This window comes from Hemiscyllium ocellatum, chromosome 19 (genome assembly GCF_020745735.1).
Source record: "Hemiscyllium ocellatum isolate sHemOce1 chromosome 19, sHemOce1.pat.X.cur, whole genome shotgun sequence".
NCBI classification, from domain to species: domain Eukaryota; kingdom Metazoa; phylum Chordata; class Chondrichthyes; order Orectolobiformes; family Hemiscylliidae; genus Hemiscyllium; species Hemiscyllium ocellatum.
This window is the reverse complement of record NC_083419.1, coordinates 67,530,132-67,546,753: the sequence shown is the minus strand read 5'-3', so window position 1 is coordinate 67,546,753 and position 16,622 is coordinate 67,530,132. Positions and strand designations below refer to the sequence as shown.

Below are 16,622 nucleotides of genomic sequence, written 5' to 3'. Positions count from 1 at the left end.
GTGAGGACTGTGGAGGTGGTGGGGAGAGGGTTCTGTCCTTGTTGTAGTTGGAGGGGTGGGGTTCGAGGGTAGCGATGCGGGACGATTGTGATGGAATACTCCCACTTGCCTGCAGGGCAAGAAGATTGACACCATCCAGGACAAAGCAGCCTTCATGTTTGATATCGCATTCACAAGCATCCACTCCCTCCACCACCGATGCTCAGTAGCACGGTGTACTGTCTACAAGATGCACTACAGAAATTCACCGAAGACCCTTCCAAACCTATGACCACTCCCATCTAGCAGATGTAGGGCAACAACTCGACCTGCAGGTTCCCCTCCAAGCCACTCACCATCTGGGCTTGGAAATATATCGCAGTTCCTTCACAGTCGCTGGGTCACAATCCTGTAATTCCCTCCTTAAGGACATTGTGGGTCAACGTACAACACAAGAACTGCAGCAGTTCAAGAAGACAGCTCCCAACCAGGGACCGGCCAGAAATGCTGACCCAGCCAGTGATGCCAACGCCCCATGGGTGAACAAAGAAAAACAAATCAGCTGCATTCTTTTAGAAATCTGACAAACTCAAGGTCATCTTAACTGAGACCAGATTCCTGTTTCCATATTTCAAAAGTTAACTTCAACTTCTCAAACCACAACAACTGGGATTTAAACTCCTGATTCGCTGGGATTTAAACCCCTGATTCCCTGGGATTTAAATTTCTCTGGGATATAAACTCCAAATTTCCTGGGATTTAAAGTCCTGATTTCCTGGGATATAAACGCCTGATTCCCTGGAATTTAAACCCCTGATTCACTGGGATTAAACTCCCAATTTCTTGGGATATAAATTCCCAATTGCCTGGGATATAAACTCCTGACTTCCTGGGATATAAACTCCTGATTCCCTGGGACATAAACCCTGGATTCACTTGGATTTAAACTCTCAATTCCCTGGGATATAAATTCCCAATTGCCTGGGATATAAACTCCTAATTCCCTGGGACATAAACCCTGGATTCTGTGGGATTTATTCTGGGATTGTATGAATATGAGAAAGAACTGAAGGAGATTTGTATTAGGTTAAAAAAAATTATGCTGTCGAAATTAATGGGACTTAAAGCTGCTAAATCCCAAGGTCGTGATCATCTCCATTTCTGATGGAAATAGTGACTGGTTTTGCTATAATCTTCCAGAAATGTGTTGAATCTGGAGCAGATTGAGGGGTGGTAAATGTTTCAAAATGGAGGGAGGAAGAAAGCCAGGAATTATAGCTCGGTTTGTTTAACATGAAAAATCTGGAGCTCATTGTAAAGGACTCGATCGCGTGAAACACCAACACAAAGTCAGCATGGATGTATGAAAGTGAAATCATGTTTGACAAATTTACTGAAGTTGTCTTTTTCAGAATGTAACTCGTTCAAAGAATGGGGGAGAAGCAATAGTTTGTGATGTCATTGGATTTTCAGAAAGCTTTTGATAAAATTCCATATAAGAGGTCAGTGTGCAATATTGAGAGCACGTGGGGTTGGCATTCACCGACATGGACTGAGAACTGGGCAGTAGATAAGCAACAAGAGAATAGAATGAAATGGGTCATTTTCAGATGGAAGGTGACGGTCAGTGATCGGTACTTGGACCTCAGCTGTACATAATACACATCAACGATTTGGATGAAGGAATTGAGTGTAATATTTCCAAGTTTGCTGGCAATGGAGAACGAGATGGCAGTGGGAGTGTGAGTGATGAGAAGGATATGAAGAGGCTTCAGAATGATTTGAGACAAAGTGAGTGAGTGAGCAGTTGGATGGCAGATGCAGTATATCATGGAAAAAGCGTGAAATTATCCACTTCGAAAGGAAAAACAGAATAGCAAAGTATTATTTAAATGGCGACAGATTAGGAAGTGTACAAAGAGATCCGAGTGCCTTTGTATACCAGTCACTGAATGCAGTCACACACATGCAGTAAGTATTTAGGGATGTTGACCTTCAGTGCAAAAGGATTCAAGTACAGGAGCAAGGATGTCTATCTGCAGCTGTATGGAGTTCTCTGGAACGGCAAGTGCACTTTTGGTCTCCTTACTTAAGAATGGATATATTTGTCTGAGAGTAAACACAGCAAAGGTTCACTAGACTGATCCCTGGGATGGCAGGTTTACTGTATGATAGATTCAGCTGATCGTGTCCAGGGATGTGTAGGCGAGATGGATTGGCCATGGTAAATTACCTGAAGTGTCCAGGGATGTGTAGGTGTGATGGGTTAGCCTTGGGAAAGCAGGTTTACAGAATAGGGTGGGGGGTGTCTGGGTGGGATGCTCTTTGGAAAGTTAGTGTGGACTGAATGACCTGCTTTCACACTGTAGGGATTCCAATATTGACTGAAATTTATGTATAGAATAGAATCCCCATGTTATGGAAACAAACCATTTGGCCCAACAAGTCCACACCGACCCTCTGAAGAGCATCCCACCCAGACCCATTCCTATCCTATCCTTGTAACCCTGTATTTCCCATAGCGAACCCACTTAACCTACACATCCCTGAACACTATGGGCAATTTAGCTTGGCCAAACCACCTAACTTTGGGAGAATGAGAGAAGAAGGATATCACAAAGTAGTCATGATTTGGAGATGGCGATGTTGGACTGTAGTGTACAAAGTTAAAAATCACACAACACCAGGTTATAATCCAATGGGTTTAATTGGAAGCACTAGCTTTCGGAGCACTGCTCCTTCAACCACCTGATGAAGGAGTGGCGTTCCGAAAGCTAGTGCTTCCAATTAAACCTTACCACAAAGCAGAGATTTCTGATAGGGCTGGACATACTGGATGCAGAAATGAGGGTTCCCCTTGCTGAGGTTGGAGGTGGGAGTTGTAGAACAAGGGGTCACAGACTCCAGATAAATGGTAGGCCATTTCAGACTGAGATGAGGAGAAATTACTTTGCTCAGAGGATGATGCAATTCTCTACCACATAAGGCTGTGCAGGCCAAGTCACTTAATAGGTTTAGGAAATGGATAGATTCCTGGAGGCTAAAGGCGTCGATGGGGAGTGGGAGAGAACAAGAGATAGGGGATCAGCCATAATCAGGTTGCATGATGAAGCAGGGCTCATTGGACTAGAATGAGTCAAAAAGTGTGGCGCTGGAAAAGCGCAGCAGGTCAGGCAGCACTCGAGGAGCAGGAGAGTCGATGTTTCGAGCATAAGCTCTTCATCGGGAATGTTGGACATTCCTGATGAAGAGCTTATGCTCGAAACATCAACTCTCCTGCTTCTCGGATGCTGCCTGACCTGCTGTGCTTTTCCAGCGCCACACCTTTTGACTGATCTCCAGCATCTGCAGTCCTCACTTTCTCCTCATTGGACTAGAATAGCCTACTCCTGCTGCTATTATCAATATTTCTGTGACCTAGATACCACCAATGTGAAGTAATCCAGTGGAAATCCGGTGGGTTTCACAAGAGGATGTAGACACCAGACCTAAATTTGCCTCCCCTTCCTCTTATTTTGGAGGGATCCTCCCTTCCCTGTCCTATACAGAAAATGATCTCCTCAGGCCTCTTGGGCCCATTTAACTCAAGGACAATTCCAGCTGTTAGTGATCAATGGTTAGCGGAGACTGTGCTGTCACCTCCTGACTTGACTGGCTTCAGCTGGAGCAGCAACTACCGTCAGTGCCTTTGGGTGAGAGATCGTCTTTGTGGTTACCCCCATCCATCCTCAAACCCCACCCACTGCCCAGCTCCCCAATCCCCTCCAGGCCCTTTCGCTCCCAATTCCCTGCTTGCTATCCAGTCCCCTACAGTAAATGTGGACATTACGAAGACAGGCCTGATTGCGAGGCCTCCCACAGTGCAGCAGCCAACTGGCATGCACTGTCAAGGATAACATGCACAAAGTGACCACTGAAATATAGTTGTTTTTGCACCGTTTGGGTCTTCTCACAGAACGGCAAGGGTGGCCAGGTAAATAATTGTATTGGGAATGCTTTATTTATCCTGGTAACTTTGATGGAAGTCAGGTGTAGAGTTTGTTTATCTGTGTGCAGAGTTCCCACTGATATGAAGTTGCCTGGCCGCTGGATCCCAAGGAATCCACCGCACTCACGGCTTTACCCCAGTGACAGAGTTTGCCTTACGTCAGGAGAATCTTGTACTTCAAACGTCATCTGCAGAAATGGGAGAATGAGGCACTCGGGGAGAATGAGTGATGGACAGAGAGAGGTGGTGGTAGAATTGGAGGGAAAGGGTGAGTTTGGGCGACAGAGTTTGAGAGGAAGAATTTGTGAAGAGGGACATATGCAGAGACATTGAGAGATGGGGAGGACAAGAGAATGATAAAGAGAGAGAGAGAGAGAGAGAGCCAAAGACAGATGCAGAAAAATCAGCTTCACAGTAAGGGAGTGGGTGGGCAACAGGGGAAGATGTGATGCGCAAAGTGTTTGTCAAATGTACCTAACACTCTTTATATTTATCTGCCCTCAGGTGTGATAAACAGGTGTACACCAATCAAATATCACTACTCCTCAGCAATCCTTCCGAAAAATCTTTCATACAACATCACGAAAACCATCCGGCAAGATGAGTGGCACTCCCTGCGTAAGTCTCTCTCTCTCTCTCTGCTAACCTTTCTCTTCAAGGGGTCATGTGATTAGTTGGCCATACTGGCCGGTGCCTTCTGGTTGTGGTGTTACTGGCGGCCTCTGAGGCTTGGTTAGGCTGTTGTTGGGTCATTGACCTGCTTGGAGGCTGGTTTGGAAGGAAGGAGAATGAGGGGGTGTGTGTGATTGATCACACTGGGCTGTGACGTTGTTGAATGCGTGTGCATGGGGTCTGATATTTAGTGGTGTTCACACTGTTTGGAAGCCAGCACTGTCCTGCTCAGTACCCTGCTGTACTTCCTGTGTGTGATGCTTCTCTTCAAATATATACCACAGACACGTGAGGATAGTTACAAATTGGTGGGATCGCACATGATGACTTCACAATCCTGGCAGCCAGACTATAGAAAGATGCTAACTAAAAACCGAAAGAACTGAGGATGCTGTAAATCAGAAACAAAACAGAAATTTCTGGACAAGCTCAACAGGTCAGGCAGCATTGGTGGAGAGAAATTCAAATTGATATTTCAGGTCCAGTGACCCTTCCGACTTCTGAAAAAGAGTCACTAGACCCGAAAAGTTAAGTTTGATTTCTCTCACAGATGCTCCCAGGCCTGCTGAGCTTTTCCAGCAATGTCTGTTTTTGTCTTTCTTTCCAGTTCTGGGTCTGAGGCTGTTTAAGGCAGAGGAGACTAGGCTGGACAGACAGCATATGTGGGGAGGGGAAGGTCAGAGAGACAGAAGGGTGAGGGGAGATGTTTTGGACAAAAGGCTGAGCCAGTGAAAGACAGAAGGAAACAAAATCAATGAAAGTGCATGCTGCTGGCTGCCTGTTCCCAGCTAATTTGAAATGACCATCATAAATAAATAACCCACCATGGTAACTGTCTGGTTTCTAAATGGAGTTGGTATGTATTCCTTCTGCACATAAATATCCAGCAGAGTAAAGCATAAATCTATGCGCGGTAACCAAACTTAGCAGTACTGCAAAACCCATTTTTATCGACTGAAGAAAGCCGCAGTATCCTAGGCAATGTGAAGTTTCGCTACTGACTGGTAGGAGCTGGGAAGCTTGTCAGTGTTTGATTCGGTTGCTAATAACTGATTGGTTAGTGGGCTGGTTACTAGACTGGCTGTTTTCCATGTTTTAAATCTACACTTCCCCAGTGCTTACACATTCTATGATGCCTGAATCTGAATCTTACTGGTGAAGAAACTCACATGAACCAGCCAGATTATCAATGAGGTGATTTTGCCCATTTGGCGAAAGTAATGAAGTGAATACAAAATAAATGAAACTGGAAAGGCCTAGGTTGGAGAGGAACAATGTGCAGCTCTCTGCCACAAAAATCCATGTGAGAGAGCCAAAGAGAGATACACTTACACCAAATCTTCTGAGAAATTCTCATCTTTACAATGTGACTGCAGAACATAAGAAATTAGAGCTGGACTTGACCATACAGCTCCTCAAACATGCTCCACCAGTCAATAAGGTGGTGGCGGGTCTAATTATGGTGTGAACTTGAAATGCCTGTCTGTACCCAATTACCCTTAACATGTCAACCAAAACTCTACCTGAAATATATTTAATACATTTTAAAGTTAACAGTCTGCAGTATTTTGTTTCTCTTCAAAACTGTGTGTGTCTCTGTGAGTGAATGTATGTGTGTGTATATATGTATGAGTGTCTCTGTGAGTGAATGTATGTGCATGTATTTATGTGCGGCTCTGTGAGTGAATGTATGTGTGTGTATGTATGTGAGTAAGTGCATGTGTGTAGATGTGAATGAATGTGTGTGTGTGCCTGTGTGTGTCAGTGTCTCTACGTGTATGTGTCTGTGTGAGCACATGTTTGTGTGTGCATATATTGTATATTCTTTTTAAAAGGTGTATCCATACATGGTATAATGTTAATGTCACTGCATTTGCAACATGCAATCCTCAGTAAAAAACAAAAAATTGGGTTCACAAATGCCCTTTTGGGTAGGAAAGGAACAGATTTCTTTTAATACTAGACCTGAAACAGTATGAGATCCTAGGAATTGGCCATTGTACCAGCCTGGATAAAACTGGACTGCACAGTGAAGGAGTGGCATCAGGTAAGGAACCTTTCTCCTACCTTAGTTCTAAGAGACAGTGGGAATTACTTCAAACAGATCTCACATCATCACAGTGGAGTTAGATCCCCCTGCAAGCAGCAGCCGGGGGATAACAATGTCGATGGTAGTTTAAACTGGGGCAGGTGTGCACTTTCCGGAACCAGGGACCAAGTAAGACCCTGACCAAATGGGTTTTCCATGTGCACTAGGCTGTGGAATGGGGGAAAGAATGTAGATATCTCCTGTAAAAGCAAAGACTTCACTTCCCATTCCCACACCCTTTACCTTGGCTGTCCCCAGGGATGGTGACCAAAAATAGCCTGCATACTCAGTCTTCCCGTGTACACTGAGGACATCCAGCTCCAGCTTGACCAAAGCCCCCTCAACAACACCCTTTGTCATCTCCCTGTTTTCAGACTAGATTTTAACCCCAAATGGATTTTGGTTACAAGTTAAAATATCAAATACTTCTCTCCAGTTCGATGTGAGTGAGATTGATGCCATTACTGTAGCCTCGCCACAAGGCCTCCACTCTAGCTGATTCCCTGCTCTGCCAAATGTCATATGAAGTTGGAGCTCCTGGTCTCCCTTTGAACCTGAACTATGATTCCAACCCTGTATCATCTCCATCACCAAAATCATCGACCTCCACCTCACTCTATGCATCTTCATTGCTATTCCAGTAACATTACAGCTGTGCCATTATCTCTTCTGGTCACTCATGAGCCCAATGCTGACTTACTTGCATTCACTCTAAGTCACTGACTTACTTACATTCTCTCTTATCCTTGGGTTCCTTCAGCATTCTCTCTTATCCTTGGGTTCCTTCAGCAGAAACAACTACGTTGACCCTGCAATGTCCTCTTTACTAACATCTGGGGACCAATGCCAAAGTTGGGAGAGCTATCTGACAGGCTAGTCAAGCAAACAGCTGACATAGTCATACTCACAGAATTATAGCTTCCAGACATCACCATCTCTGGATATGTCCTGTCCCACTGGCAGATTGTGCTCAAGTACAATTCTGCGACTGTTAATGGCCCACATTGCCCATGTATGGTCAACCTTGAGTTGCTAGATCTGATTGAAGTCTGAACCATTTAGTATGGTGATAGTGCTACACAACACAATGTAAAGTATTTTCTGTATGAAGGCAGGACTTTGCCTCCACAAGGACTGCGTAGTGGTCACTCTTACCAATACTCTAATGGACAGATGCATCTGCAACTGTATGGTCAAGAGGGAGTTGCTGTGGCAATCTTCAGCATTGACTCTGGACCCCATGAAGTCTCGTGGCTTCAGGTTAAACATGGGCAAGGAAATCTCCTGCTGATTACCACACACATCCTCCCTCGGCTGATGAATCAGTCCTCCATGTTGAACAACATTCGGAGGAAGCACTGAGGATGGCAGGATTACAGAATGTCCTCTGGGTTGGGTTATTCAATGAGTGGTTCGGCAGCAGTACTACAGATCGAGTGGTCAGGTCCTAAAGGACATAGCTGCCAGACTGGGTCTGCAGCAGGTGGTGAGGGAACCAACAAGAGGGAAAAATTTACTTGACCCCATCCTTACCAATCTGCCAGCTGGAGATTCATCTGCCCATGAGAGTATTGGTCAGAGTGACCACTGCACAGTCTTCATGGAGGTCTGGATAATATCCAGATTTGGACTGACAGGTGGCAAGTAACATTCACACAACACAAATGCCAGGCAATGGCCATTTTCAACAAGAGAATCTAACCAGACCCTTTTGACATTCAATGGCATTACCGTCACTGAAACCCCTACTACCAATGCAGCACAGTGGTTAGCACTGCTGCCTCACAGCGCCAGGAAACTGGGTTTGATTCCAGCCTCAGGCGACTGACTGTGTGGAGTTTGCACATTCTCCCCGTGTCTGCGGGGGTTTCCTCCGGGTGCTCCGGTTTCCTCCCACAGTCCAAAGATGTGCGGGTCAGGTGAATTGGCCATGCTAAATTGTCCATAGTGTAGGTCAGGTGCATTAGCCAGGGGTAAATGTAAGGGCCTGGGTGGGTTACTCTTCGGAGAGTCAGTGTGGACTTGGGCCGAAGGGCCTGTTTCCACACTATAGGGATTCTATGAACCATCTTGAAAGTGACCAATCACCAGAAACTGGGCAGGATTCACTATACAAATATAGTGGCTACGAGAGCAGGTTAGAGGCTGCAGTAAGTAACCCACCTCCTGACTCCCCAAAGCCTGTCCATCATCTCCAAGGCACAAGTCAGGACTGTGATGGGATACACCCCACTTGCCTAAATGGGTGTAGCTCCAACAACACTCAAGAAGCTTGACTTCATCCAGGACAAAGTAGCCATCATTGAAGCCATCAATGAGCTTCAACATTGATTTCTTCCAGTACCGATGCTCAGGAGCAGGAGTGTGTGCTATCTACAAGATGCAGTGAGTCACCAAAGATCCTCAGACAGCACCTTCTGACCACTTCTATCTAGATGGACAAGGGCAGCAGATAGGTGGGAACATTACCACTTGCAAGTTCACTTCCAAGTAACTCACCATGAAAATATATCACTGTTCCTTCACTGTCGCTGTGTTAAAATCCTGAAGTTCGCTCCCGAGAGGCATTGTGTGTCTATTTACAGTACATGCACTGCAGCGGATCATGAAGACAACTCACCACCACTTTCTCTGGGAAAATTAACATGATGACAATAAATGTTGACTTATCTAGCGACACCCATATCCTTGAATGAATTTTTAAAAAGCCTCTTCTTAGGGCTTTGTGTTGTCAAACCCGATAGAAAACTGACTGAAGAAGCTTTCTTGCTGTCAATCTGATTTCAAGCCTCAAAGGTCCCGTTTCTAACCCAGGGCACTGTGCCCTTCTCACCACATTTTCAAAGCTATTGTGAGCTCGAAGCAATTATTCTGATGAGTTCAGTGAAGGGTGCACAGCACTGATGGTTCTGTTAACACTGAACACACACACTCACTATCTTTCCAGACAGGCCACTTTTCATTTACTTACTTTATTAGTTCTCTGCAGTTCATTGATTTTTTTTTTGATTGAAGTTTTTATGAAGGAAAATGAACGAGTGACCTGTGCATGGTGACACAAACCAAGGACAGTGTAATCCCAAACAAATTGAACCAGCAGGAATCTCAGAATGCACAGAATTGTGAGTGAATTGCTAATGCAAACAATAAGGATCTAGCTATGACCTGGGTTTAACTGATAAGAGTCATAAAGTGATAGTCACCAGGCACGGAAACAGACCCTTCAGCCCAAATTGTCAATGTCACTTCTTAAACTAAGTTAGTCCCATTTCCCACCATTTTGTTCATAGTCCTCTAAACCATCCCTATCCTGTGTAAATGTGTTTTAGATGTTGTAATTGTACACACATCTGTCAGTTCCTCTGTCAGTTCATTCCATATATGCACCTCTGTGAAAAATTTGCCCCTCAGGTCCTTTTTAAATCTTTCCCGTCTCACCTTAAGTCTACGCCATCTGGGCTTGGACTCCCCTCCTCTGGGGAAAAGACCTTTGCTAGTCACCTTATCTGTGCCTCTTACGATTATATAAGCCTCTATCGGGTCACCCCGCAACCTCCTAAGCTGCAGGGTAAAACGTCCCAGCTCATCCTGATAATTCCAGTCTTGGTAACATCCTTGTAAATCTTTTCTGCACCCTTTCCACAATGAATGATTTCTGTCAATGAGGGTTAACCAGTCAGATAGAGAGTGTCAATCCTGTTGGCTAAGTTTGAATAGCAGGCCAGAGGGCAAAATCCGTGCTGACTATCCAGTGTAGCATGAAGGGAGGGCTGTTGGAGGTGCAGCCCATCTTCATCCTGTTTTAAACTGAAGCCCCTCTTGAGCAATCATGGCCACTATTTGAAAAATGTGATCTTCAATTGTCGCAAACAGTATTTGTCTCTTCATCAACATTGCTACATCGGTAGCATTATCACATTGTTGATTAAATTAATTCTTTCCATAAACATCTCAGCACTGGCAAGTTACAGAACTGGTTTCAGACACTCCTTTCTTTTGTGATTCAGGTGAAGGAATTAAAACTTGCTTGTTAAGATCTGACAGGATTTGAGGGCCACTTGACATAAAGAAACCTCTGAAAGAGTTTTTGGTTTGCTGCACAGCTGCTCAGCGAGAGCAGACCTACCCCAGAATGTTCAAATATGATTTCAGTTCTGTTATCTGCATTCATTTCTTCGAAACACTGGATTCCTGAACAGTACCAAAGCAGGGAATATTATTTACTTAGAACAGTAAGTTCTTACATGGAGAAATAAGGGGAGAGAAAGGATTTGGAATATGTTGAACCTACTGCACTCACGTCACCGTAATCATTCAAAAATTGCACACTCCTGTGTGGCACTGTTTGAAGTGTTCTTGCAGGGCAGAATATGTATGATCGTATGTGTGTGTGTTGTGATGCAAGTATGTGCAACTAATGTTTTTTAGTGTGTTTGAACTGGCAGTGAGCGTGTTTAAATGGATGTTTGTGGTGGTGTGTGTGTGTGTTTAGTGTATGTCTGTATGTGTGTATGTTTGGATGCACGTGTGTGTTTAGGTATCTGTGTGGGTGTGTTCTCCTGATTGTGAGTGTGTACGTCTGAATGTTTATGGGGCTGGGAGATGCAGGAAGGTATGAACATTGGTTGTATTCGCCTCATTATTAACCCTGTAGGAGACCTCGATATCAAGCAGCATGGTTTTAAACTGTGTGACCTTTCCCTTTCACTAAAAATCATGCTGTCATTAAATATTAAATGGACTCTCACAGCCTGAAGGTGTGAGCTGAATTTAATTGCAGAGTGAATTTGTGCAATTCAGAGTGTATCTCATCCAGGATTACCTTGTTTCCTCAGGCACTCTGGGTTCTCTCTCTGTCTTTCTCTTTCTGTGTCCCTTTGTCTCACTCACTGTCTCAGGGATGCAGGATGGCATCCAGCTGAACTGTACATCTTTCAATGAAGGAAACAGTTCTTGATTCCTTGCCAGCATGAGGTTAAGGAATCTTGTCAGTCCTGCACTTGGAGGGGACTAGCAGGTTAGGACTGCATTGAGCACTCAGTCTAATGGCCCACACTGGCGGGCTTTCAGTGGGAGAGAGGGAGTTACTGATTGCTGGTCATTTGATCTTTTCTGTAGCATGGGTAGTGTTTCCCCCTTTCTAATCTTCCTCCTGAAAGAACAGTAAAGGGTGTCATTGTGGTTCAACTGTTAGCACTGATACCTCACAACATCAGGCTTGGTTCCACCTTCAGGTGACTGTCTGTGTGGAGTTTGCACATTCTCCCCGTGTCAGTGTGGGTTTCTTCCCAAATTGAAAGATGTGCAGGTTCGGTGGATTGTCCATAGTGTCCACGGATGTGCAGGCTAGGGTGATTTAGCCAATAGAAATGCAAGGTTACAGGGATAGGGTAGGCTGGTGGATTTAGATGGGATGCGCTTCAGAGGATCAGTATGGACCCAATGGGCTGAATGGCCTGCTTCCACACTATAGGGGTTCTATAGGCCAGTGAGTCTGACTCTATAGGCCAGTGAGTCTGACTCTATAGGCCAGTGAGTCTGACTTCAGTGGTGGGCAAAGTCTTAGAGAGAATGGTAAGGGATAAGATTTATGAACATCTGGGTAGGAATAACGTGATCAGGGATAGCCAGCATGGTTTTGTGAAGGGCAGGTCGTGCCTCACAAACCTTATTGAGTTCTTTGAGAAGGTGACTATGGAAGTGGATGAGGGTAAAGCAGTAGATGTTGTGTATATGGATTTTAGTAAGGCGTTCGATAAGGTTCCCCATGGTAGACTAATGCTAAAACTTCGGAGGTATGGCATTGAGGATACATTAGAGGTTTGGATTAGGAATTGGCTGGCTGGAAGGAGACAGAGGGTAGTAGTTGATGGATTATGTTCATCTTGGAGCGCAGTTACTAGCGGTGTACCACAGGGATCTGTTTTGGGACCATTGCTTTTTGTTATCTTTATAAATGATCTAGAGGAAGGGCTTGAAAGCTGGGTAAGCAAGTTTGCGGATGACACGAAAGTCGGTGGAGTTGTGGATAGTGAGGAAGGAAGTGGTAGGTTACAGCGGGATATAGATAAGTTGCAGAGCTGGGCGGAAATGTGGCAAATGGAATTCAATGTAGCTAAGTGCGAAGTCGTTCACTTTGGTAGGAATAACAAGATGATGGATTACTGGGCTAATGGTAGGCTACTTGGTAGTGTGGATGAGCAGAGGGATCTTGGTGTCTATGTACACAGATCTCTGAAAGTTGCCACCCAGGTAAATAGTGCTGTGAGGAAGGCATATGGTGTACTGGGCTTTATTGGCAGAGGAATTGAGTTCCGGAGTCCTGAGGTCATGTTGCAGTTGTATAAGACTCTGGTGAGGCCTCATCTGGAGTATTGTGTGCAGTTTTGGTCGCCATACTATAGGAAGGATGTGGAAGCTTTAGAACGAGTGCAGAGGAGGTTTACCAGGATGTTGCCTGGAATGGTAGGAAAATCTTATGAGGAAAGGCTGAGGCACTTGGGGCTGTTCTCATTGGAGAAGAGAAGGTTTAGGGGAGATCTGATAGAAGTGTATAAGATGATTAGGGGTTTAGATAGGGTAGATACTAAGAACCTTTTACCGCTAATGGAGTCAGGTGTTACTAGGGGACATAGCTTTAAATTAAGGGGTGGTAGGTATAGGACAGATGTTAGGGGTAGATTCTTCACACAGCGGGTTGTGAGTTCATGGAATGCCCTGCCCGTATCAGTGGTGAACTCTCCTTCTTTATGTTCATTTAAGCGGGCATTGGATAGGCATTTGGAAGTTATTGGGCTAGTATAGGTTAGGTAGGACTCGGTCGGCGCAACATCGAGGGCCGAAGGGCCTGTACTGCGCTGTATCCTTCTATGTTCTATGTTCTATGTTCTATAATTAAGAAGCATGTTTATTTTTGATTGCAAAGATATACTTTCTTCATTAACAGAAGTCTTTATCTACATACAGGTACTAAAGTCATTCAGTTCTGTACAGTATTTGCACATGGAGAACAAACATTGGGGTTTGACTTACTCTACAATTGCAACAAACCCAAAGGCATTTCTTACTTATGCAAGATCCTTTAATATATCTGAGAGTTAAGGGAGGGGTTGGGGGGAGGGGGAGGGTGGAGTCTGATAACTGTGCAGGCCCCCATTGTTCTTTGGCAGAAAGATCGCAGACAGAAGCATGTTGCAATGAACAGTGCAGCTCCAGTATTACCTCGACTTTAAAACCTTTCTCCTCACTCCCTCCATGGGCTGACCCCCTCCCTATTTCTGTAGTCTCCACCAGCCCTCTAAAAGCATTCTTCTGGTTTTCTCCTGTATACATCCCTGAGACATTTGACGGCAATGAAGTTGTCAGCTGAATGCATGTTGTTGTTATTAACCCCTGGCTGTGTCTGGGGATTGGTGAGGTTAATGGAGTATAAGTGATCGAAGGCTAGGCCTTTCTTCTTGCACAACAGGCTCATAATGTCCAGTGTCCAGTCCGCCCTGATCTCTCAGTGTGAAAGAGATTGTTTCAGGCCAAGCAGCCAGTGTTAAATGTGTCACATTTAGTTGTCAGATGGAGAATGATTTGCTAGGCCGTGGTCACAGCGTGAAATTGAATGCTGCACGGCATGTTGGCAGATGTGTGCTGACTAGTTCACTGATGCCAATATTAGCCAGCTGCCACCTCATCTGCCTGAGTCTTCAGCTGCTGATCTTCGACGTGACATCTCATCCTGGTTCATCCAGCCCTCAGTTGTCCACAGAAAGCTTCCTCAGAGTTTGTGATATCCCTATGCCAGGCAACCCATAGACCACAGGACACCCTCCAACAACAAGAGGATCTTGCAAAAGTAAGAAATGCCTTTGGGTTTGTTGCAATTGTAGAGCAAGTCAAACCCCAATGTTTGTGCTCCATGTGTAAAGACTATACAGAACTGAACAACTTTAGTACCTGCATGTACATTAAGATTTTTAATGAAAAAAGTATATTTTTGCAATTAAATATAGAATCCCTATAGGTTTTGCTGTCCTTCATGCATGAGCTTACCAGCATCAGTCACCTTCAGTGATTGCATTAAAGGCAGTCCAGACACAGTTCACTCAACTAATTCCAGAGATGAAAGAATTGTCTTGTGAGGAGAGATTCAGACCTATACTTGCTAGAGCCCAGAAGATTGCGAAAAGATCAAATTGCGGCTTATAAGCTGCTAAAAGGATTGACAAAGTATAGGCAGAAGGACATTTCCTTGTGAGGCAATCTTGAATGAGGGGTCATAGTCTTAAGTTCGGCAGATTTAAAATGGAGATGAGGAGAAATTACATCTCTCAAAGGGTTGTGAATCAGTGGCATTCACTACCCAGAGTGTGATGGATGGTCAAACAATGAGTACATTTAAGGAGAAGATAGATTTTAGTTAGTAATAGGTTAAAGGGTTATGGAGAGTAGGTAGCAAAGTGGAATTGAGGCCGAGATAAGATCATATCAAATGGTGGGGCAGGCTCAAAGGGCTGAATGGCCTCCTCCTGCTCCTGGAGTTCACGAGACTTCTCTTAAGTAGCTGTCATGTGTCATGGCTTGTGCGCTCGCCTCCGAGCAGAAAGAAAGTGGGTGCAAGGATGAACTCTGAACCTTCAAGCGCATAGTGTAGGATGGAGGGAATGCTGGACAACTCCAGGCGTTGACTTTCAGACAGGACATTAAATCGAGCTCTGGGGAGAGCAGACTACCTTGAAGAAAAGTCAGCTGCTTTCTCTATTTAGTCCTGACCAACATCTACCTAACATCACCAAAATTGGCTCTGGCCACGCTCTCGTTGCTGTTCATGGGATTGGGCTATCAAGTTATGGGTAGCACAGTGGCTAAGTGGTTAACACTGCTGCCTCACAACACCAGGGACCTGGATTTGATTCCAGCCTCGGATGACTGTCTATGTGGAGTTTTTACATTTTCCCCGTGTCTGTTTGGATTTCCTCTGGGTGCTCTGGTTTCCTTCCACAGTCCAAAGATGTGCAGGTGAGCTGAATTGGTAATGCTAAATTGCCCGTAGTGTTCAGGGATGTGTAGGTTAGGTGCATTTGTCAGGGATAAATATAGAGTAATAGGGTAGGGGAATGGGTCTGTGTGGGATTCTCTTCGGAGGGTCGGTGTGGACTTGTTGGGCCAAATGGCCTGTTTCCACACTATAGGGATCCTCTGAAATTATGGGTACATCATTGGCAAGGACTTTGAAATGCAAGGTTTTTATTCTTTTAATCTGTCAAGGAGATACAGCCATATTGATGGTGAAAGCTGTCAGCAATTCAGAACCCTCCATCAGTTTTCCCTCACCATCTCAAGACAGATGGTAAGAAACCCTACTCCCACAGCACAGCGTCCAAACTCACTATTTCAAATAACTCACTGTGATCTTGGCTGTTATATGTAACTACTGCCTGTACAATTGTTAGCCATTCATTTCTGAACTTCGCTATCTACCAGTGGTTACGCATGTCACGTTTATCAAATACCACTCTATGATTGGTCTATTTCAATTCCCTGCACCTTTTTCCTCAGGCAGGAAATATTCAAAGCAAGCCAGGAGTGAATGGAATCATGTTGACTGCACAGCAAGAGGCCACTCACCCATCGTCTCTCAGATTGTTCCCCTCTCCCTCCTCCTCCCAGCATCCTTTACCCATTGAACCATTGCTGTTAAGGGTTACCATATCCATTCAAAAGCCTTCCTAAAATGTAGTGTCCAGCATTAGACAGAATACAGAATTTGAGCCAAACCAAATCAAAAATACTACAGATGCTGGAAATCTGAAATTAAATCAACAAATGCCCAAAATACTCCACAGATTTGGCAGCTCCCATAGAGAGAGAGAGAGAGAGAGAGAGAGACAGTGCCTTAGAATT

At 44.7% G+C, this 16,622-nt stretch overlaps 1 protein-coding gene across 1 annotated transcript in view; it reads left to right on the top strand.

The window, feature by feature from the left end:
- Positions 1-16,622, top strand: part of LOC132824782 (transmembrane protein 178B) — a 341,382-nt gene that overhangs the window by 47,370 nt on the left and 277,390 nt on the right. The window contains exon 2 of the mRNA XM_060839516.1: positions 4,472-4,585. Within this exon, the coding sequence (XP_060695499.1) occupies positions 4,472-4,585 (114 nt within the window). The remainder of the gene's footprint in view (positions 1-4,471; positions 4,586-16,622) is intronic.